The sequence below is a fragment of the Hypanus sabinus genome, chromosome 28, assembly GCF_030144855.1.
Source record: "Hypanus sabinus isolate sHypSab1 chromosome 28, sHypSab1.hap1, whole genome shotgun sequence".
Taxonomy (NCBI): Eukaryota; Metazoa; Chordata; class Chondrichthyes; order Myliobatiformes; family Dasyatidae; genus Hypanus; species Hypanus sabinus.
Genome location: NC_082733.1, coordinates 23,637,938 through 23,662,534, shown reverse-complemented (window position 1 = coordinate 23,662,534; position 24,597 = coordinate 23,637,938). Strand labels below are relative to the sequence as shown.

Genomic DNA, 24,597 nt, shown 5'->3' with positions numbered 1-24,597 from the left:
TCAGGAAGACGGAACAAGAGCCTCAGGTTTAGGAACAGTTGACACAAAATGCTTTAGGAACTCAGCAGGTCAGGCTGCACTAATGGATAGGAGTAAGCGTTCGACGTTTTGGCTGAGACCCTTCATCGGGAGGCTGTCTCCCCCAACAGTCCTCAAACAGCAGTACAGGCACAGGGCTTCTCTCTAGCATCTGCCTCTTGTCCTCTCTTTTGACTGTTCCCCACTTATCTGTCTCCCGAGGCCCCGGAGTGACTACTTGCCTATAACTGCTCTCTATCACCTCCTCACTCTCCTAGACCAGATGAAGGTCATCAATCTGAATCTCCAGTTACCTAACGTGGTCCCTAAGGAGCTGCAGTTTGACGCACCTGGTGCTGATGTGGCTGTACAGGAGGTTAGGAGTCTCCAGGACCTCCCACATCTGGCACCGAGCACAGAAAACCGTCCTCACACATACTTACTATCTGTATTCCACACAAGTAACATCCCTCGCCTGGACCCATTGTCGCCTAAGCCCTGTTGAGACAAAGCCTTCTTATTCTGTCTCCCTCTACTCCATTGCCTGCTCTTCTGATGCCCACCCTATAAAGCTGTCTTCTTTTTAAATTCTTCTCTCAGTTCTGACTGACTGACCTCCATGCGCTTGTGCAGTCGTGCCCCGATCAAACTGCTGAAGAAATAACCGCAAACACGAGGGAATCTGCAGATGCTGGAAATTCAATCACACACAAAATGCTGGTGGAACACAGCAGGCCAGGCAGCATCTATAGGGAGAAGCACTGTTGACGTTTTGGGCCGAGACCCTTCGTCAGGACTAACTGAAAGGAAAGACAGTAAGAGATTTGAAAGTAGTGGGGGAAGGGGGAAATGGGAGATTATAGGAGAAGACTGGAGGGGGTAGGATGAAGCTAAGAGCTGGAAAGGAGACTGGCGAAAGTGATACGGAGCTGGAGAAGGGAAAGCATCATGGGACGGGAGGCCTTGGGAGAAAGAAAGGTGGGGGGGGGGGGGGAGGAGCACCAGAGGGAGATGGAGAACAGGCAGAGTGATGGGTAGAGAGAGAGAGAGAAAAAAAACAAACAACTAAATATGTCAGGGATGGGGTAAGAAGGGTAGGAGGGGCATTAGGAGGGGAAGTTAGAGAAGTCAATGCTCATGCCATCAGGTTGGAGGCTACCCAGCCGGTATATAAGTTGTTCCTCCAACGTGAGTTTGGATTCATCTTGACAGTAGAGGAGGCCATGGATAGACATATCAGAATGGGAATGGGACGTGGAATTAAACTGTGTGGCCACTGGGAGATCCTGCTTTCTCTGGCGGACCAAACGTAGGTGTTCAGTGAAATGGTCTTGGGTCTCACCAGTATATAAAAGGCCACACTGGGAGCACCGGACGCAGTATACCACACCAGCCGACTCACAGGTGAAGTGTCGCCTCACCTGGAAGGACTGTCTGGGGCCCTGAATGGTGGTGAGGGAGGAAGTGTAAGGGCAGGTGTAGCACTTGTTCTGCTTACAATGATAAGATTGTACAAGGGAGATTGGTGGGAAGGGATGGGGGGGGGGACGAGTGGACAAGGGAGTCGGGATCCCTGTGGAAAGCAGAAAGGGGCAGAGGGAAAGATGAGCTTGGTAGTGAGATCCCATTGGAAGTGGCGGAAGTTACGGAGAATTATACATTGGACCTGGAGGCTGGTGGGGTGGTAGGTGAGGACAAGGGGAACCCTATCCTGAGTGGGGTGGCAGGTGGATGGCGTGAGGGCAGATGTGCGGGAAATGGGAGAGATGTGTTTGAGAGCAGAGTTGATGGTGGAAGAAGGGAAGCCCCTTTGTTTATAAAAGGAGGACATCTCCTTCATCCTGGAATGAAAAGCCTCATCCTGAGAGCAGGTGCGGCGGAGACGGAGGATTTGCAAGAAGGGGATAGCATTTTTGCAAGAGACAGGGTCAGAAGAGGAATAGTCCAGGTAGCTGTGAGAGTCTGTAGGCTTATAGTAGATACCAGTAGATAATCCATCTCCAGAGATGGAGACAGAAAGATCAAGAAAGGGGAGGGAGGTGTTGGAAATGGACCAGGTAAATTTGAGGGTAGGGTGAAAGTTGGAGGCAAAGTTAATGAAGTCAACGAGCTCAGCATGTGCACGGGGGCAGCGCCAATGCAGTCGTCGATGTAGCGAAGGAAAAGAGGGGGACGGATACCTGTATAGACTTGGAACATGGACTGTTCCACAAAGCCAACAAAAAGGCAGGCATAACTGGGACCCATGCGGGTGCCCATGGCTACACCCTTGGTTTGGAGGAAGTGGGAGGAGCTGAAGGAGAAATTATTGAGAGTAAGAACTAATTCCGCTAGATGGAGGAGAGTGGTGGTAGAGGGGAATTGGTTAGGTCTGGAATCCAAAAAGAAGTGAAGAGCTTTGAGACTGTCCGGGTGGGGGATGGAGGTATATAGGGACTGGATGTCCATGGTGAAAATAGGGCAGTGGGGGCCAGGGAACTTAAAATCATTGAAAAAATTCAAAGCGTGAGAAGTGTCACAAACATAGGTGGGAAGAGATTGAACAAGGGGAGATAAGACAGTGTCAAGGTATGCAGAAATGAGTTCAGTGGGGCAGGAGCAAGCTGAGACAATAGGTCTACCTGGACAGGCAGGTTTGTGGATCTTGGGTAGGAGGTAGAAAAGGGAAGTGCGGGTTGTGGGAACTATGAGGTTGGTGGCAGTGGATGGGAGATCCCCAGAGCTGATAAGGTTGTTGATGGTATAGGAGACAATGGCCTGGTGCTCCTTAATAACCTGGGTCATGTGACAGTGGCCTAGAAGAAATAACTTTTCTCATTTTTAAACTCTTCTCGCTGTTCTCACTGGCTGACCTAGAGAGGGGGATCCTGTTGCATGGGCAACAGCCGGTTCTTCAAATCTTTCCACCCAGGCTTGCACCCTGGGGAGGATACAGTCCACCAGAGGTGCAAACCCATGATTCCCTAGGATTGACAGCTGCCTATACATATATGCACAATTTAAAAAAATACACAAATAGCAAAGAAAAAAAATTCATTTTCATGCAAAGTGGTCATAGTGTTCCAAAATTACAGTGACTAAGGTTTTGCCTATTGGTTCAAGAACCAAATGGTTGAAGGGAGGTATTTGAACCTTGTGGTGTTGGAATTTAAGCTTCTGTTCTTCCTGCCTGATTTTTTTGAATTCACATTAATAATTTGTGCAAGACGCATCAGGAATAGAACATAATAGAATTTTCTTCATTTTATAGATAACTGCAGTTCTAATGACACTCTGGGGCAACCCACTTGATGGGTGTTTCCTCATTATCCTAAAATTCACTTTCCCTATCACTATGCATCAAGACACCACCTTTAAAAGATACTGCAGCTACTTATCTTGAGTGCTTCAGCAATGCCTCCCGAAGCGGAGATATCTACCATCTAGAAGGGCAGAAAGAAGAGAGATGTGGAAATACCATTACCTTCAAGTCATATAATGTGAATAAATATTGCTGGAATTCCCTTTACCATAGACTTCTTGTTTGAAGGATATAAGTTTTAAATGCTGGCATAGCCAATGATGCCCAAATCATATGAATGAACATTTAACAAAAAAATGATTACATATCTTCCATGAGCCAGCCAGATGGACAACATGTTAGATGTATAAAAAAACACCCAGATACAATGAGCAGTTAGTTAAGAATATTAGCCTTTATTGCTAGAGGTTTGAATGCAAACATATTTGAATTGAACCAATGTATCTTTTGGCAATTATATATAGAATGTAGCAAACATTAACCAAATTAAACATAAAGTACACTGCAGATGCTGTGGTCAAAGCAACACATACAAACAAGCTGGAGGAACTCAGCAGGTCGGGCAGCATTCGTGGAAGCTGCTTCTTTCCACGGATGCTGCTGAACCTGCTGAGTTCCTCCAGCTTGTTTGTATGTGTTGCGTTAACCAAATTAATTGCTGGAATAGTGAGTATTATGCATTTATCCTATGAGGAAAGGTTGAGCAATCAGAGCCTGTACTGTCTTGAGTATGGAAAAGTGTGAGGTGATGTCATTGAAGCATACAGAATTCTTACAGGTAGCTACAGGTATGGCATCTCCTCAAACTGGTCACATTCTTAAAAATTGGTAACAAATTCAGTCTCAAAGTCAGATTTAAGTTGATGATGAGAAGATATTTCTCTATGCAGTGGACACTCTCCGCTGAACATCAATGGCTCCTTGGTAGAGATTGTTGAGAGCACCATATTTCTTGGAGTTCACCTGGTCCCTCAACCCCAGCTCCATAGCAAAGAAAGCCCAGCAGTGTCTCTATTTTCTGTGAAGGCTGAGGAAAGTCCATCTCCCACCCCCCCATCCTCACCACATTCTACAGGGGTTGTATTGAGAGCATCCTGAGCAGCTGCATCACTGCCTGGTTCGGAAATTGCACCATCTCAAATCACAAGACCCTGCAGCAAATATTGAGGTCAGCTGAGAAGATCATCAGGGTCTCTGTTCCCGCCATTGCAGAAACTTACACCACACGCTGCATCCGCAAAGCAAACAACATTATGAAGGACCCCACGCACCCCTCATACAAACTCTTCTCCCTCCTGCCATCTGGGAAAAGGCACCGAAGCATTCAGGCTCTCACAATAAGACTGTGTAACAGTTTCTTCCCCCAAGCCATCAGACACCTTAATAACCAGAGTCTGGACTGACACCAACTTACTGCCCTCTATTGTGCCTTTTGTCTTGTTTATTATTTATTGTAATGCCTGCGCTGTTTTGTGCACTTTATGCAGTCCTGTGTAGGTCTGTACTCTAGTGTAGTTTTTGTGTTGTTTTACGTAGTTCAGTGTAGTTTTTGTACTGTTTGATGTAGCACCATGGCCCTGAAAAATGTCTCATTTTCACTGTGTACATGTGGTAAACTATGTATACCTGTCTGGACACGCCCCTCTGCTGACTGCTCCTGTGGCTCCTCCCATAGATCCCGGTATAAAGGCGATTGGGGCACTGCTCCTCCCTCAGTCTCCGAGATGTCGTGGTCCCTTTTGCTGCTAATAAAAGCCTATCGTTCACTTCCTGTCTCCGAGAGTTATTGATGGTGAATCAGTACAGTACCAGCAGTTATGGTCAAGATGACAATAAAAAGTGACTTGACATGAAGCTTAATTATGAAGGCAGAGGATGATAGATTTTTGGTTATTAAGAGAATCATAGGATGTGATGTTAGTGGCATAATTTTATTAAATGTTACAGCAAGCAGGGGGGCCTGAATACCTGACTTCTACTATCTCTTGCATTCTTTATTCTTCTGACTAATTATGTGGGTTCATTGTTGTGTATTAGTCATATTAATTTGTAACTAAGTAGCTAATTGATTTGAGAAACAAATCTCTATATTGTGCTCACTGTTTCCCGGGTATTAAGAAAATGGGAGAGATTTGAAGAGCGCAGTTTTAATCTTGTAATTTTGCTTGTCCTTGTGGGCATTATTTTGTGGGTATGGTCTGATTTGATTTGCTTCCATGTCCAACAATTTTAAGGGTTAGTTTACAAGAGCATTTGGGTGGGTTTCACATGTTTAAAATTAGTCTTTTGTTTTACAGTTTCTGCAGCAGCATCTCCATTGCTTTGTTCCTGGTGTGTATGATATTTGAAAAACAAAATGTGCTGTTATGCCTTTGTTACTTTGGTGTCATAATTTCTTAAGTTAATTTGTCCCAATGCAAGTACATTTTAAGAGATGGAAAATACTCAGATAAACTGAATATTGATAAAATATGACCCAACACAAAGGTCGTAAGTTTTAAATTGCTACTGAGTCGCTTGAACTGAAAAGGTTCTGTGTCTTATCTGATGTAAACGGTTATATTACAAGATGATGGCAGGAATGCTAACAAAATAGCAAGGATTTCTGTTATTGATGACTTCTGCTGTTAGAAATTTATAGTCAAGTTTGTCCTGCATCTTAACATGCATCTTATCAACTGGAAAGCTTCAAGTGAACATCCTGTGGTACATTAAGTTTGAAAAATAGAAAGCTTTCTGTGGCATGTAACCTGTACCAGGTAGTAGGACAGCTTTATAAATAAATGATCTCTTTTCTGATTTTCTGAATTTCTATCAGGCATAAAACCAGTGGTGACAATAAGCCGAATGACGTACTAGTAATAAAGCTATGTCTGCAATACAGTTGTACAGGTAAGACATTTGCATTACAATACCACTAAGAAATTTGAGGTACTGGCCTTTCGGGTTACAAAATTTCACCCTTATAGAATTCACAAATAACAATCCAAAGATTTGCCAAAATAAAATTTGTTCTTGTGGGGTTTATGTATAAATAAATAATTTGACGTGGAACCTTTTCTCGGCTTGCATTTTCTTGATAATTTTGAAGATGATACAGCTTTGTGATATGGGGAATCACAATATGGACCTTCTTTTTGGAACACAAATTCCCTCATCTTGCCTCCCCCCCCCGCCCCCCTCAACCCCTTAACATGGGTCTGTCTGCACTTTCACCCATATATTAAGCAAAAATTGCTTTTGCACTATTTGTTTTACTTTGTTAGTTTGTACCTTAAAAATGTTGAAATAACTTGTATTGCTCACAAAGCATAACTAAGCTGTTCAAAATATGATTATTAAAGTAAAATTGGGTTACAAATATTTTAAAGAGTGTTTAATATTTTGATGACTGTATCTTTCGGAAAATTGTAACTATATTTTCTTTTATTGTCTTTGGTTAATGATGATGAATTGCAAAAGGATTAATTTTGTTTTTTGAGTTACCTAAGACTTTCTTTTTCAAAAGGAACCATGAATACATGATATAGTGGCTACTGCTTAAAAGAACTTGATCATGAACACGGAGCTGTGGAAAATAATCACAGTTGCCAAGCAGGAGAAGCACAGAAATCTGTACCTAAATTACAAGAACCTCCGCAAATTCCCTCATGAACTACTGAAAGATGGTGGCTCACATCACTTAGAGCATCTCTATATGAAGATGAATTCATTAACAACTCTGGTATTTTTAACATTTCTGGTACTTGGTTGCTTTCTGTTTTTAAGGCAAGTTTTGTGGGTGCTTTTGTGATACCAACTTTATTAGGTTTAGTGGCTGAAAGGTATATTTTAACTTGTGCCCATATCAGGCTGAATGTAGAACTGGAAGGTTTTACATGTTTGATGTGCAAGAGAATGGGATTGAGATGGATAATAAATCAGATGTGATGGAATGGTGGAGCAGACTTGATGGGCCAAATGGCCTAATTCTGTTCCTGTGATTTGTGGTCAGTCTGATCTGAGGTAGCTGATTACAGACAAAATGGTGATTAGGATACTAACAAAAATAGCAAGGGTCCCTATTGCCTACAACTTGCACTATTGGAAATTTGAGTGGAAGTCAAATGACGATCATCCTACTTCTCTAATTGGGTGGTATCAAAACATCATCACACAAAGTGCTGAAGGAATTGAGCAGGTCAGACAGAATCAGTGGAGGGTAATAAATGGTCAGTGTTAGGGCTGAGATCCTTTGTTAGCTTTTTATTCCCCGCCGTAGTTGCTGTATGAATTGCCGAGTTCTTCCAGCAATTTTTGAGTGCATTGTTCTGGATTTCCAGCATCTGCAGAACATCTTGTGTTTATGGCATCTTAGCATGTTTTATTGTCCACAAGCAAGTAATGTTCCCTTGGATAAGATTTCAGAGTGCAACGATTGTGCATAACAGAAGCCTAGAAAGTGAGAGAGGGGTAGTAAAAATCAAGGAAGGAACCAAAATGAACGTGATACTGCTCTGTGAAAACAAAAGGAAGATGGAATTATTCCAGTAGCCAAAGATAAAAGATTTTGGAGCTACATTAGTTGCTTCATTTGTGCTCTTTTTGGAGATTGGGATATGTTAATTGCCATTCAGTTCATGAGAGCTGCTGAATGAATACCTCAACCTGGGGGGGAAATAGATGACAGCAATTTATATTTGGACTTCAGCATTTTGTTCTCTTTGACAGATGAAATTGCTACATAACAGTGATTTCATTTGTACTTGGGAACATATGGGAACACATCACTGTGGAAACCTTAAAACCAGCAGCAACCGAGCAGATTGCATTGTAGTTTTGTGTGGGCTGCTGTCATACCATGAAGGAGAAATATGAGATTGCTTTTGTAAATTCAATTTTACACTTCCAAAGGGTCACCTATAAACACATGAAAAAAAATTGTAAGCGCTATATTTTATTATTTTTAGCCAGAAAACCTTGGACAGAAGCTTCCAAATCTTATTGAATTGTGAGTATCAGTTCTTTGTTTATTTGTTGCTTAGTTCACATGGATTTTATTTCATTATATCTTCTTTGGCACCATTAAGGGAACAGCATAGTTTGCACTGTGGTATAGTGGCTAGCGGAGCTTGTATGTTCTCTCTGTGCCCGCATGGGTTTCCCTGGGTGCTCCAGTTTCCTCCCACATTCCAAGGTTAGTAAGTTAATTGGTCACATGGTGTATTTGGGTAGCGCAGGCTCATGGTCCAGAAGGTCCTGTTACCTTTCTGTATCTTTAAGTAAAATTAACAATGAACGTACCTGGGTACTGAAGTGAAATAGCCATATATACAATGTGACTACAAGTGCAGGTCAGAGGCTAGGAATCTTATGGTGAGTAACTCATCTCTTGACTCCCTAAAGTCTGTCTACCATCCACAAAGTTCAAATTATGAGTGCTATGAAATACTCTCCACTTGCCTGAATGACTGCAGCTTCAACAACGCTCAATAAGCTCGACATCACACAGCATTTAGTAGCAAGCTTTATGGGCACCCTGTGCGCAATCATTCATTCATTCCACCATCAGGGAGGTGATAGGCAGGTGAGAAGAAGAGAATGGGTAAGAGGGGAACCAGAACCGAAAGAGAGAATGAGAAGGGGAGAAAAATTAGTGGAAGTTAGAGAAATTGTGTTCATGCCACCAGGTTGGAAACTACCCAGACAGAATATGATGTATTATTCCTCCGACCTAAGTGTGCTCTCATCGTGTCAGTAGAGTAGGCTATGGATAGCACAGTAGCAACAGTTTGTACTCTCTTATAGGATGCACTGCAGCAACTCACCAATACTCGTTAGACAGCTCCTTCCAAACACACGAACTCTACAAGTCAAAAAGTACAAGAATGGGAACACCACTATCTAAAAGTTGCCGTCCTGACATCAGACAGCACTTAGTAGCCATCCTGACATGAAAGGATATCACCACTCCTTCACGGCTGTTGGCCAAAATCTTTGAAATCACTCCCTAAAACCATTGTGGGTATAGTCATGCCTCATGACTGCTGCAGTTCAAGAAGGCAGCTTACCACCACCTTTTCAAGAGCAGTAAGGGAAGGGCAATTACATGCTGGTTCACCTTGTAAGACTCGTCTCCTTCAAATACATGTATATTATAAATGCAATGTATAGATTTAAATTGCTTAATTTGCCGATAACTAATAGCATTTTACACCAACAAATGCAATGCATAGAAATGCTGAAGGAACTCAGCAAGTCAGGCAGCATGTGTAGAGGGGAATAGACAGTTGATATTTATGGCCGAGATCCTTCATTAAGATTAAGAGAGGAATGGGGCAGAGGCCCAAACAAGAAAGTTTGGGGACGGAGGTGGGGAAGAAGTAAGAAGCTGGAAACTAATTGGTGGAAGAGGTAAGGGGCTGAAGAAGAAGGAATCTTATAGGAGAGAAAAGTGAACCATGGCAGAAAGAGAAAGAGGGTCATAAGACCATGAGGGTCATCGAAGGAAGTGATGGGCAGTTGAGAAGGAGTGAGACGAGAACCATAATGGGGAATGGAAAAAGAAGGGGAAGAGGGAGAAATTACCAGAAGTTAGAGAAATTGATGTTTATGCCACCAGGTGGGAGGCTACTGAGACAGAATATGATGCGTTGCTCTTCCAAACTGAGTGTGGCCTCATTGTGGATGCAGAGGAGGCCACGGATAGATATGTTGGGAATGGGAAGTTGAATTGAAACAAGTGGCCACTTGGAGATCCTGCCTTTTGTGGTGGACGGACTGAAGTTGTTCGATCAAGTCTACATTGGGTTTCATTGATGTGCAGAATGCCATACTGGAAGCACCAGATCCAATTGATGACCCTGACAGTCTCCCAGGTGAAATATCACCTCACCTGGAAGAACTGTTTGGGGCCCCGAATGATGGTGAGGGAGGAGGTGTAAGGGCAGGTGTAGCATTTGTACCAGGTATACCACAGGGATAAGTGTCAGGAAGGAGATCAGTGAGGAGGGACGAGTAGAAAAAGGAGTCATAGAAAGTGGAGGGGGAGGGTAGGAAAGATGTACTCAGTGTGGTAAAATCCCATTGTATGTGGTCAAAGTTACGGAGAATGATGTGCTAGTAATGCACATTTGTAGCTTGATAAGGATGAGAGGAGCCCTACTCCGTTGTGGTGGAGAGGAGAAGGTATGATGGCAAATGTGTGGGAAATGGAAGAGTTGTGGATGAGGGCAGCATCAATAGTGGTTAAAGGAAAACCCCATTCTTTGAAAGAAGATGACATCTCACATATTCTAGATTGGAAAGCTTCAACCTGAGAACAGATGCGATGGAGACCGGAGGAACTGAGAAAAGGGAATAGCATTTTTACAGGATACAGTGTGGGAAGAGGTATAGTCAAGATAACTGTGAAGCCAGTAGGTTTGCAAAAAAGAAGATAATCTGTCTCTTTGAAATGGAGACAGAAAGATCAAGAAAGGCGGAAGAGGTGTCAGAGACGGACCAATTAAATTTGATGGCAGGGTGGAAGTTGGAGACAAAGTTTATGAAAATGATGAACTCAGCATGGGTGCAGGAAGCAGCAACAAAGCAGTCATCATTGTAGCATAAAAAGAATTGGGAAGTGTTACCAGTGTAGGCTTAAAACACAGACTGGTTCACACACCCAATGAAAAGGCAGGCATAGCTGGAGTCCATGCAGTTACCCTTGGGTTTGGAGAAATTATTGAGAGTGAGGACCAGTTTTGCCAGATGAAAGAGGGAAACTATTTCCACTCCTTCAGCACACCTCTGATTAACACTTTTAAATCTGTGTTTCTGAATAATAATTTTATTAAATTTCATTTTGCATTGAGTGCAATTCTGCACAAGAGGATTTTGTTGCATTATCTTTTCTGGATGGATGGTGTGTTCGAACAACTCGGGGAAAATAATTTGAACAGGAAAATTATTTAAGATGAACAAATTGAAGAGTATTTTTGAACAAACATCTATTTCTAATGAGTCAATAAGAATATTATGGCATCTGGAACCCTTGTACAACAAAATTACCCTTAGATTCAGTTCCTTATGCTAAACAATCAAAGTGCTATACTTATATTTCTTAACTGATTCTTGAAAACCTGGTAAGTCAAACATTATCTTGACACTAGTGTTTGACTCAATGGTTAAATGTTAGCTACTTTCTATAATATATCACAACCTTTTTTGAATGCTGGCATTATGTAAATTATGAGAATAAATAGTTACTTTCTGAGTTAAGATGCAACCCATTTTATTTTCTAGATATTTGCATTCCAATAACATAGAAGCAATTCCAGAAGGTAAGCATAATCTTTACAAAAAATATTTGCTGTTTCAGTATTCAAATATGCTCATAATATTGCATTATTGGCAAAGACAGCATTTATTGACTCCAAACTACTGCAGATCTTATGGTGAATGTACTTCAGGAGTGCTGTTGAAAAGACACTGAAGATGGGGATTCAGCATGACTGGAGGATAGCAATATATTTGGTGCTATTATATTCTGCTTTAACTCCATCTGGAAGTTTACAAACCATACCATCGTAGTGGGCCTTATCTCAAATAATGATTAATTGGAGTACAGGAAGGATATTCAAAGCTTACTGACATGGTGTCATGACAACAATCTTTCTTTCAGTGTCATCAAAACAAAAGAGCTGGTTGTTACCTTCAAGAAGGGGGAAAGTACACATGCTCCTGTCTACATACACGGTGTTGAGATTGAAAACATTCATGTTCCGAGGAGTGAACATCACTAATAGCTTGTCCTGGTCCAACTGAATTGCTGTCATAGCAAAGCTCATCACAGTCTCTGCTTCCTCTGGAGGCGAAAGAAATTTGGCATGTTCTTGTCAACCATTACCAATTTTTATAGTGCACCATTTAAAGCATTGGATGCATGACAGCTTGATATGGCAACTGCTCTACATGTGACTGCAAAAAACTGCAGGTCACAACACATTCAGGAAAACCCCAATATGGACTCTGTCTATGTTCAGGTTGGAGGAGCAACACCTTATATTCTATCTGCATAGCATCCTCGAACTTCGGTAATTGTACCCCACCTCACTTCTCTTTCACCATTCCCTATTTGCATTTTCATCTTTCACCTTATCTCCTTACGTGCCCGTCACCTCCCTCTGGTGCTCCTCCCCCTTCCCTTTCTTCCGTGACCTTCTGTCCTCTCCTATCAAATTCCCCCTTCTCTAGCCCTTTGTGTCTTTCACTAATTGACTTCCCAGCTCTTTTCTTCAACCCCCCCCCCACTCCCACAGTTTCATCTGTCACTTACTACCTTGTACTTCTTCCTCCCCTCCCCCCACCTTCTTACTTTGACTTCTCATCTCTTTTTTTCCAGTGCTGCTGAGGGGTCTCGGCCTGGAACATGGACTGTTTACTCTGGCCTGCTTAGTTCCTCCAGCATTTTGTGCGTATTACTTTCATTTCCAGCATCTGCAGACTTTCTCTTGTTTCTGTCTATACCTTTTGTTCCCTTAGTGCAGGGGTTGGCAACCCGCGGCTCTGGAGCCGCATGCGCCTCTTTCATCTCTGTGCTGCGGCTCCCCGTGGTTTGTTAGTTTTTGAAATGTAATTCGAAATTTGAAGATTGTGGTGATCTTGTACAATCTAAATAAAACGTTGTGGAGACCCCATTTCCTGGCACATCCGAACCGGCTCACAATTAGCCATCGTTCCGGCTAAGGGAGATAGCCTACGGGGGTTTGTGAGTACGTGTCTTTTGGAGCATCCACGCCCACGGGGACGGGTTGAGGGAGGCTTTAAAGCAAAGCTGTTTAGTTCGAATAAAGTTACCTTTGACTGCAGTATCTTTATTTTAGCGCTGCGTGTAGCACACCGCTACGTGTTTTTTTATCGCTATTAATATACATCACCACTGCCAATGCCTGACACCCGCCAGTGCACACTTTCTTTTAATTCTTCGATCCAAGGTAGGCTAACTATGGAGTAACCTTCAACCCAACGTCTTTGTTTCGGAGTTCAAAATGTTTTTGTTGCATGCAGAAATGTAATTTCGTTTTCTCTGCAGGAGTTCATCAATTTCATAAATGCAACACATTATAGTTTCTTTATACATAGCAAAAGGCAAAAAAAAACCATTGTATGCGGTGTTATTTCATTTTAAATGTCAAACGGGTTTTGTGGCTCCCAGTGTTTTCTTTTCTGTGGGAAATGGGTCCATATTGGCTCTTTCAGTGGTAAATGTTGCCGACCCCTGCCTTAGTGAAACAGGTAGGAAAGTCAAAGACCCCATCTATCCTCTCCCATTAGGCAGATGCTACAAAAGTCTGAAACTGCATACCACTCGGCTCTACACAGCTTCTGTCCTGCTGTTTTCAGACTCTTGAATGATAAAATGACTATTGACCTTACAAAATACTTCGTAATGTCTTATTTTATTGTTTACTTACATTTTTTTGGTTGCTGCTACACTTTATTCTGCATTGTTACTGTTCTACCATAATGCACGGTGTATTGATTTGATCTGTATGGACAGTATGCAAGGCAGGCCTTTCACTGTACCTTTGTCCATGAAGTGATAATAAACTAATATGAATATTTCCACAAATTGGTGGAGATGTTAGCAGACTATTTTGTCATTATCACAATATTTTTAAAAAAGGCAACATCAGATGCGAAAGGGAACAAGTCATTCAGGCTATGATTCCTACAGGGGAATGAGGGAGAGTATAAATTTTTGCTTCTTTTTTCTCTCTCATGGTCACTCTCTTTAGCAGAATGCAGATTATTTTTTAAAATTCATTTTTGAATATTGGCTATCATAAACAAGCCACTGTTTAACACTGGTACCCAATTGGCTTCATTGGTGAGCCACCACCTTGAAGTGCTATAGTTCATTAGAAGATGCTGCTATACCTTACAAGAGTGGAGGCGCTATGTGCTTGTTGTTCTTTTCTGTTTAGGTAGTAAGTATTTCAGGAAGGTAATATTGAAGAAGCCATGGTGACTTGCATCATTGCAGTTTGTAGTTGCGATTATATGCCCAAGGTGCACACAATGATTGAGTGAGCGATTAGTCCCGAGATTTGTGTGTCAATTAAGTGAGCAGTTCTGACATGAATGTTGCTGAACTTCTTCTGCATTTTTGGAGCTTTGCTATCCAGGAAAATAAGAATGTTCCATCATACTTATGTTGTGCTGAGAGAGAAAAGTGTTCGGGGCTCAGGATGAAAATCAAATGCCACAATACTCCCTGTAATAGAACTGCTTTATAATCATATATCTACATGGATAAATCAGTTATGTTTCTAGTTGGTGGTGACTCTTGGGATATTGATGGTGTTGAAATTGTCTGATGGATCTTCAATTATGATTGTGATTATGGTCTTTCTGGACCAGATTGCAAATGATTAAAAAATGTATGCTGAAGTGATTCATCATTTAAACCATTGTGGTAAGCTATTTTGAAGAGCAAACTATCTTAGCTGACATCCACAGGATGAGAAACAAATCTATGCTTGCACAATTTTAAAGGGGTAATAGTTCAGTTCCATGAAGCTATAGTTAATTTTAGTTATATTTTGTAATCCTTTAAAATAAAGGTAACCTGAAGGGTTATTTATGAAATAGTAGTTGCCTTTAAATCATGATTGGCAATATCTTGTTTTCAGCATGTTAACATTAGGTGGTGTACTTCTATTGTGTAATGTTTGGTTTATAAATAATTCATTACAGCTACTCTTTCTACTGAGCATATGTAATTCATTTAAGAACAGTTGGAAAAGTAGCTGAGCATTAGGATTTGGTCGACATCGTCCAAATAAACAATCATTGATATAATAATTTAAAAACATTGGCACACATGCTGGGACATTTGACTCTTCAAGCATGGTTCACAATTTGCTGTGATCATAGTTGATCTTCTAGTACAGATCCATTTCCCTGAACTATTGTTATATCCTGTCATTCTCTTTATATCCAGAAATGCATTAATCTCTTTTGTGAATTAATACATTCCTTGAGCCTCCACAGCCATCAGGACAGAGAATTTCAGAAATTCACCGGTGTCCACATGAGGAAAATTCTCTTCACCTCAGTGCTGAATGCCTATCCTTATTGTGAGACTAGTAATACGATTTCTAGACTCTTCAGCTAGGGAAGCAGTCTCCCTGTAATCTGCCTCTCAAACTCCTTACAAATTTTGTGTTCCAATGAGATCTACTTTCAATCCTCTAAACCTAAGAGAATATGGACCTCAATATCTTCTTTATATAGCCCATCAGCAATCTTTGGAATCAGCCTAATGACTGTTCACCATTCATTCCCTATTGCAAATATGCCAGATTTTTACAAGACAAACTAAAACTCTCCAGAGAACTCCCAGTGCAGTCTTCCAAGGCTCTGTATGATAGTAATAAATTATTTTTATCTCTGTTCCCCAATCCTCTTGTAATCTAAGAAAGGATGTGTTGGTGTTGGATAGTTCATGAGAATGATACCATGAATTAAAGGGTTAATGTATGAGGAATGTTTGATGGTGCTGGGCCAGTAAACTCTGGAGTTTAGAAAAATGAGGGGAGAATTTCATTGAAACAACATCAGAATGCAAGGAACGGAGATAAGGAGGAATTTCTTTCACTGGTTGGTGGTGAATTTGTGGAATTCATTGATAATAAGTCAGCCATGATGGAATGGTGGAATAGAGGCAATGGACCAAATGTCCTAATTCTGCTGCTGTTATCTTATGTTAATGAAGGCCAGCATTCTGCACCCTTGGCTTTCAGTGATTTATATGTAAGGGCACTTTGTTCTCTTTGAATGTAAACATGTTCAATCTCTCACCATTTAAAAGTTACCATGGTTCTTGTTTACCAAAGTGGATAATACACATATTTCCACATTATATTGCATTGCTATATTTCTTTCTCCCATCCTCTTAACTGGTCTGTATCCTTATCTGTACTCACAATCCATGCAGTTTTGTATCAAACTTAGTAAAACAACTTTTGGTTCCTTCCACATAGATCAAGGATTGTTGTGATGCAAGCACTGACCCCTTGCTCTGGTCACAGCCCGTCAACCTGTGATGACCTTTTTTAATCCCACTCTTGGCTTCTGCAGTCCAACCAGTTCTCAAGTTAAACGTATTACCCTGATTTTGTGCGCTCTAGCTTTGCTGACCATCCTCCTGTATGGAACCTCTTGTGAAAATTCAAATACACCACATCCACTGGTTCACTGTTCAAGTATATTCTACTAGTCATATCACAAATAAACAAAACTTTTCTGAAATTTTAGAAAATAGCTTTCCTGAATCCCAAAGCATTTAAAATTAGTGATGATAATGTTAATTTTACATTTTTTTTCTTTCTATTCTAGCAATTGGCACCCTGGTTAAACTTCAGACATTGGATCTTAGTAATAACGCCTTGGCTATCCTTTGCCCTGAGATTGGTCAGTTGAGATCTTTACGGCATCTGCGATTGATGAACAACCGACTGAAATTTCTTCCTTCTGGTAAGGAAGTGGCCTGAAGTACAATCTGTGGAAGACATTGGAATTGTTTTCTAAGTACACATGTGGAGAGACAAATTGATTTCCTATCCTTTTAGGTATCTGAATCTGATATAATTGAAAAAAATATATTTATTATAATGTAGGTAATATTTTCATCATCTTTAGTATTTAGTATGAGTTCTTTAAATGATTGTACTCAAAAATTAATCAATTTATGAAAGCTGACTTAACATGAATAAGGCTTACAAAAATACCTTTAATTGTAAAGAAAGGAAAATGGTTTAAATGTATTGATGTTTTAGTAGTTGACTTTGGCTTTATAATATTGAATACATCTTGCTAATTATTTCATGAACATTTACTGATCCTGTAGAAATATCCACAAAGAAACAGAATTATTGTCAGGGCTTTTGATTTTGTTTTTCTGAATTCAGTCATTTGTGTGTACCTAAGTGTAACTTGTTGGTTATTGGTGCAGAGAGATCAGGAGCTTTTCTTGATTTATATCTTTCATGTGACTCATTATGAAATTTGAAATGTTCCGTGCACTTGCCCCTGTCATGCTTCATCCATAATACTATGGCTTGCATTGCTTCTTTTTCAAAATCAAATTTCGTCATTTGTGAATTGCTCTTTTGATGGCTTCATCCTTCTGCTCCTTGATTTCAAGACCATAAGCGATTATAAGACAGAGGAGTAGAATTAGGTGATTCAGCCCATTGAGACTGCTCTGCCATTTCATCATGGATGGTCCTTTTCCCTTTCAACCCAATTCTTCTGCCTTCTCCCTGTAACCTTTCATGCCCTAACTTACCAAGAATTTATCGACGTCCACCTTAAGTACACTCAATGACCTGGCCTCCACAGCTCCATGTGGCAAAAAATTCCACTGATTCACCACCTTCTGGCTAAAGAAATTCCTCCTCATCTCAATTCTAAATGGATATCCCCGTATTCTGAGGTTGTGCCCTCTGGTCCTAGACTCCCGCACTATAGGAAATATCCTCTCCACATCCAGTCTATCAAGGCCTTTCAGTTTTTGAAAGGTTTCAGTGAGATTCCCTATCACTTCTTATATGATGAGCTTTTAACTTCTGGAATCATTTTTGTGAACCTTCTTTGAACCTGCTCCAACATCAGCACATCTTTTCTTAGCCCAAAACTGCTCACAGTACTGCAAGTGAGGCCTCACTAGTGCTTTATAAAGCCTCAGCATTACATCCTTGTTTTTATATTCTAGACCTCTTGAAATGAATGCTAACATTGCATTTGCCCTCCTCACCACTGACTCAACTTGCAAGTTAACCCTGTAGGAAATTCTGCACGAGGACTCACAAGTCCCTTTGCACTTTAGATTTTTGAATTTTCTTCCCATTTAGAAAATAGTATTTGTTGTCTCTACCAAAGCACATGACCATTCACTTCCTGAAACTATATTTGATCTGCCACTTCTTTGCTCCTTTTCTGAATCTGTCTAAGTCCTTCTGCAGCCCCCTGCTTCCTCAACACTATCTGCACCTCCACCTATAGTCTGCAAAATTAGCCTCAAAGCCATTAATTCTGTGATCCAAATTATTGACATACAGCGTAAAATGAAGCAGTCCCAACACCAGTTCCTGCGGAACACTACTGGTCACTGGCAGCCAATCAAAAAAGGTTCCCTTTATTCCCACTCTTTGCCTCCTGCCAATCAGCCAATGCTCTGTACCCACTAGTACCTTTCCAGTAATATGGATTCTAATCTTGCTCAGCAGCTTCATGTGCAGCATGAAGCCTTCGAAGGCTTTCTGTCTGAAAATTAAAGTACACATCTACATCCTGCTTGCTATTTTCTCAAAGGGTTCCAACAGATTTCTCAGGCAGGACTTTTCCTTAGGAAACCATGCTGACTTTGGCTTTGTTACCATGTGCCTCCAAGTACCACAAAACCTCATCCTTAACAATCGATTCCAACATCTTCCTAACTGCTGAGGTCAGGATAACTGTCCTATAATGTTGTTCCTGCTCCCCCCCCCCCTTTTCCTTCTTAAAGAGTAGAGTGATACTTGCACTTTTCTAGTCCTCCAGAACTATGCCAGAATCTAATGATTTTTGAAAGATCATTACTAATGCAATTACTAATCTCTTCAGCTCCTTCTTTCAAAACCCTGGGATATGGTCCCTCTGATTCAGGTGACTTATCGACCTTCAGACCTTTCAGCTTCCTAAGCACCTTCTCCCTAGTAATAGCAACTGCACTCACTTCTGCCCCTGATATTCTTGAACTTCTGGACCACTGCTAGTTCTTCCACAGTGAAGACTGATGCAAAGTACTTTTTCAGTGCGTCTACCATTTCCTTGTCCTCCAATACTACGTCTCCAACGTCATTTTCCAGTCATCAGATATCTACTCTTGACTCTCCTTTACTCTATTAATCAGAAAAAACTTTTGGTATCCTCCTTGATATTATTGGCTATCTTACCTTCATATTTCATCTTCTCTCCTTATAGCTTTTATAAAACTTACCCTTCTGTTGTTTTTTTTAAGCTTCCCAATCCTGTGTTATCCCATTAATTTTTGCTCTGTTATATGCCCTCTCTTTTGCTTTTATATTGGCTTTGATTTTCTTGTCAGCCATGGTTATGTCATCCTGCCTTACAAAGACTTCCTCTTTGGAATGTATCCATCCTGCGTCTTTCAAATTGCTCCCAGCATCTCCAGCCATTGCAGCTCTGTCATTACTGCTAGTATCCCTTTCCAATCAACTTTGACCAGCTCCTCTTTTATTCCTTCTGTAATTCCCTTCACTCCACAGTAATATTGACACAATTGACTCTGCTTCTCCCTCTCAAGTTGCAGGATGAATTCTATGATATTATGATCACCGCCTTCTAAGGATTCCTTTACCTTAAGTTTCCTAATCAAATCTGGTTCATTGTCCAACACCTAATCTCGAATAGCTGATCCCCTAGAGGCTGGACCAGGAGCTGCTCTAAAAAGCCATCCCATAGGCATTCTCCCTATCTTGGGATCTGGCATCAACCTGATTTTCCCAATCTACCTGCATATTGAAATCCCCTCTGACATTTGTAACATTGCCCTTTTGGTATGCATTTTCTACCTTCTGTTGTAATTTGTAGCTCACATCCTGGCTACTGTTCAGAGTCCTGAATATACATTAACTCCCACCAGGGGCTTTATACCCTTGCAGTTTCTTAACTGTACCCACAAAGACTCTAAATCTTCTGGTCCTATGTCACTCTTTTCTAAGGATTTGATTTCATTTTGAAGCCACAGAGCCATGCCTCTGCCTACCGGCCTGACCTTGCAATGCAGTGTATCCTTGGATGTTAAGCTCCTAACTAAAATGTTGTTTCACTCAGGACCCCAACCCACAAGGTTATACCTACCAGTCTCTAACTGCACAACAAGGTCATCTACCTTATTCTATATACTAAGCATTCAAATATGACACCTTCAGTTCTGTATTCAGCACCCTTTTAGATTTTGTCCCCATTACACTGCAACTCATTCCACTGCCTGCAATTTTGCCTATCCTTCCTGACAGTCTCACTGCACACTGCCTCTGTTTATATACCAATTATCCCATCCTCAGCCCTATCACTCAGTTTCCTATTACCCTGCGAAATTAATTTAAACCCTCCCCAACAGTTCTAGCAAACCTGCCTGCAAGGATATTCATCCCCTTTGGGGTTTAGGTGTAATCCGTCCTTTTTGTACCCTTTCTCCAGATAAGATCCCAATGATCTAAAAGGCGAATGTAATGTTGGCCTTCATTTCAAGGGGAAAAGAATATAAAAACAAAGAGATAATGCTGAGGCTTTATAGGACACTGCTCAGGCTGTGCTTGGAGTATTGCCAAGAGTTTGGTGCCCCATATCTCAGAAAGGATGCGTTGTCATTGGACAGAGTTCATGAGGAGGTTCACGAGGGTGATTCTGGGAGCAATGGGGTTGGCATATGAGCAGTGTTTAGCAGCTTTGGGCCTGTGCTCAATGGAATTCAGAAGAATGTGGGGGGACCTCGCTGAAACCTATCAAATGTTGAAAGGACTAGATGAAGTGGATGTGGAGAGGATGTTTCCTATGGTGGGGGTATCCAGAACTAGAGGGCACAGCCTCAAAATTGAGGGGCGACCCTTTAGAGGTAACTTTTTTTTAGCCAGAGAATAGTGAATCTGTGGAATGCTCTGCTGCAGACAGCTGTGGAGACAAAGAGCATGGGTATACTTAAAGTGAAAATTGATAGCTTCCTGATTGGTCAGAACATCAAAGGTTATGGTGGGAAGGCAGGTATATGGGGTTGAGTGGGATCTGGGATCAGCCATGATGGAATGGCAGGACAGACTTGATGGGCTGAATGGCCTAATTCTGCTCCTATGTCTTATGGTCTTATGGTTTTATACCTGAAACCCAGTCCCCTGTATTAGTTCCTTGGCCATGTACTCATCAGCTGAATCATCCTATTCTTACCTTCACTGGCACAGGCAGCAATCCAGGGATTACAACCCTGGAGGTCCTGCTTTTTCAGCTTTGTACCTAGCTCCCTAGGTAGAAAGCTGAAGAGCAAGAATTTCAGGTTGTATATTGTTTATGTTCTCTGATATTAAATGAACCTTTGAACATTTGCTCTTCAGGACCTTCTCCCTTTTCCTACCTACGTCTTTCGTGCCAATGTGTATCAAGACTTCTGCTGGCACACCCTCCCCCTTTAGAATGCCATGGACCTGATTCGAGAAGTTCCTGACCCTGGCAGCTGGGAGGCAACATACCATCTGGGTATCTCTATCGTGTCCACAGTATCTCGTGCCTACTCCTCTAACTATCACTACTGTAATCCTCTTCTCCCCACTGCTCTTCAGATCCATAGCACCAGACTTAGTGCCAGAGACCCCACTGCTGCAGCTTCCCCTTGGTGAGTCATTCCCCCCCCACCCCCATCAGTATCAAGTGGTATAGTCACTATTGAGGGGAATACCCACAGGGGTACTCCACACTGGCTGCCAATTTCTTTTCCCTCTCTTGACAGTCACCTAGGTATCTGCCTTCTGCTACTTAGGGGTCACTATCTACCAGGAGCTTCTAGCTATCACCTCTTCACTTTCCTATTTGAGTGGAAGATCATCGTGCTGTAGCTCCAGTCCTTAACATGATCTCTGAGGAGCTGCAGCTCGGTGCACCTGGTGCAGATGTGGTTACCCAGGAGGCTGGAGGCCTTCCAGAATTCCCACATCTCACATAAAGAACACAATACAGCTCATGGAGCCACTCTTACTGGTCTAACTATGCACTAACAGGCAAAGAATGAAGAATAATGAAGAAATTTTTCCAGATACATACCTCGCCCAACCCTGTTCTCGCGAAGCCTGAAGTGCCAAAGCCTCCCCACTCTAACACTAGTCCACTCACTCAATGGCCACTCCACTTGTCCCTTCCTTAATTTTATTAGCCCTTGATGGTGAATTGCGATTTGATTGGGCTGCCAGAAAATGCTGAAAGCCCCCAAAAACTTAAAATCTCACTCACGAACCTGTGAGTTGTCTCCTCTCTTGCTCTTAATTCGATTGGGCTGCCAGAAAAACACCCTTGAATGCTCCTTTTTTAAACCTCACTTGGACCTGTGTGTTGACCCCTTTCTTGATCTCGATATGATTGGGCTACTGGAAAATTATGTTGTGTATGTGTTAAGATTTGCTCTATTTAACTCCAGCTTATGATTTCAATCTTTTTCTGCTCTGATACCCACACCCTCTGGTCTACTAGGCATTCTGTTTATCTGGTTCCAGACCCCAGGTGACTTCAAGATTCAAGATTAAAGAGTGTATATTGTTATTCTGCAATATACAAGTGGAAAGGAGAATGAAATGATTGTTATGCGGGACTGATGCAGCATAAAACAATAATAAGCATAAAGAACACAATACAGAAACAAAAAAAAACACAATGTACAAGTCAGTTGTATACATTGAATGATTGTACGTACATTAAGTGATGCCAGGTGATTGGTATGTAGCGGTGGTAGGATGGGTAAATTGGTGGAGGTGTCGACCAGCCTGACCACATGGGGGAAATAACTCTTTTTGAGTCTAGTGATCCTGGCATGGATGCTACCTAGCCTCTTCCCTGATGGGAGTGGGACAAGTCAGATGATTGGGATCCTTCATGATATCACTAGCCTTTTTCCTGCACCTTTCTGTATTTCCTTAATGGCAGATAGACTGGTGCCTGGTGTAGGGCACTTCTGTCCGCCATAGTGCAGTCTAATGCCATAATCTTGAAATTAGTATATACAGAATACTTTTACATCTTTGCAGAGTTTGGAAAGAATTCTGTAAGAAGTTAACTATTTGAGTGTTTGCCATTCTCTAATTGCTTTTTCTTTCAGAAGTTACTATGAGATGCTCGGGGAAATTTGCTGATTTTGGAGGCACTATATAAATTAACTAATTGGAAAAATAATTACTTTTTCCAGAGAAAGCAGATTTAATTCATCTCACTCATTAATGGCCTCTTTCATAACAATTGTAGCAGTAGGCCAGCAGATGGCAGAGGTACCACAGTGTAAAATACCAAGTTACTTATGGTTTGGTTTCCAAGTAAGAATTGCAATGCTCCTTAAATGAATGTCATGTGCTGCAATTATCTATGCCTACAATATTGATTAACTGTTTGGGTTTTCAGTCATAGATACTCCAGTATTTAAAAGTTTGTTTTTTGCCACAGACAATTCTAAAGAAAGGTTTAGAAATAATTCAGATTTTGTTTTACCATGAGTGGGGCGGCATTGCTCTTAAGTTGATTTGTGTTTAGAGAACTACTGATCTTTCAGTGTGTTTGCCTGCTCAATCTTGACATCTGCTCTTGTAATGGCTCTTGACATTGCATTGCTGAAATCAGGTTTGAGCTTGAGGGTCAAATGTTAGTACTTCCGAGCTCCTGATCTGCCAATGGGTTCTACACAAATGCACTGACCTGAAGGGACAGAAGCAACTCACATTCAGCCACTCACTTTCACACTGGGTGTGGTTGGCTTGTATATCGCAACCCTTGGTAGAAAATATATTTTTTTTATTTCACAAAATCAAGGTGGATAAACATCACCAATCATCACTATCACGATTTAAAGTGGCTTAATAGCGTTTGACAGAGTCAAGCGGCCACCAGATCTGTCAAAGGTGGGGCCTCAGTGTTCGCTTCCTAGTCGCATGTCATGTACCACTCTGTTTTTTGCAGGATGGAAGTAGCAGCTGGAACAGGATCTGACTTTGGGGCTGTGTAAAGTTAATGCAACTGTGGGAATAGTGCTCGCCCCACTGACCTAAGCAAGCTTTATTCGTCTCATTGAATTTGGTACAGGCTTCAGGGTTATGACCACGCTGATCCCATTCTCCTCCATATCCCTACTTCTATTGGCATAGAGATAAAGGTTCAGACCTTCATATCTCTCTAACCTGCAGCAGGGCTCAAATCCTTTTCCTCTTGTCACTATACCATGTTTTGCTACCCATTTACTCGTGACGTCCTATTGTTAACACAGTAAAATTCAAAGTAAATAAGTAAAGTAAGTTTAAATTTATTATTTATTTAAATTTATTAAGTAAACTTATTTACTTATAAGGTACGTCACCTTATACAGCCCTGAGATTAATTTCCTTGCGGGCATTCTCAAATCCATAATAGAATAATGACCATAACAGAATCAATGAAAGACTGCACCAACTTGACCATTCAACCATTGTGAAAAAGGCAACAAACTCTGCAAATACAAAAATAAA

General features: G+C 41.3%; 1 protein-coding gene across 4 annotated transcripts in view; it reads left to right on the top strand.

Moving 5' to 3' along the window:
* The window catches only part of lrrc28 (leucine rich repeat containing 28), an 88,248-nt gene that overhangs the window by 9,974 nt on the left and 53,677 nt on the right, over window positions 1–24,597 (top strand). For all 4 annotated transcript variants that reach the window (XM_059952717.1, XM_059952716.1, XM_059952715.1 and 1 more), the window contains exons 2-6: window positions 6,138–6,211; window positions 6,828–7,043; window positions 8,269–8,309; window positions 11,585–11,622; window positions 16,685–16,822. In XM_059952717.1, coding sequence (XP_059808700.1) covers window positions 6,876–7,043; window positions 8,269–8,309; window positions 11,585–11,622; window positions 16,685–16,822 — 385 coding nt within the window. In that variant the 5' untranslated portion in view covers window positions 6,138–6,211; window positions 6,828–6,875. The remainder of the gene's footprint in view (window positions 1–6,137; window positions 6,212–6,827; window positions 7,044–8,268; window positions 8,310–11,584; window positions 11,623–16,684; window positions 16,823–24,597) is intronic.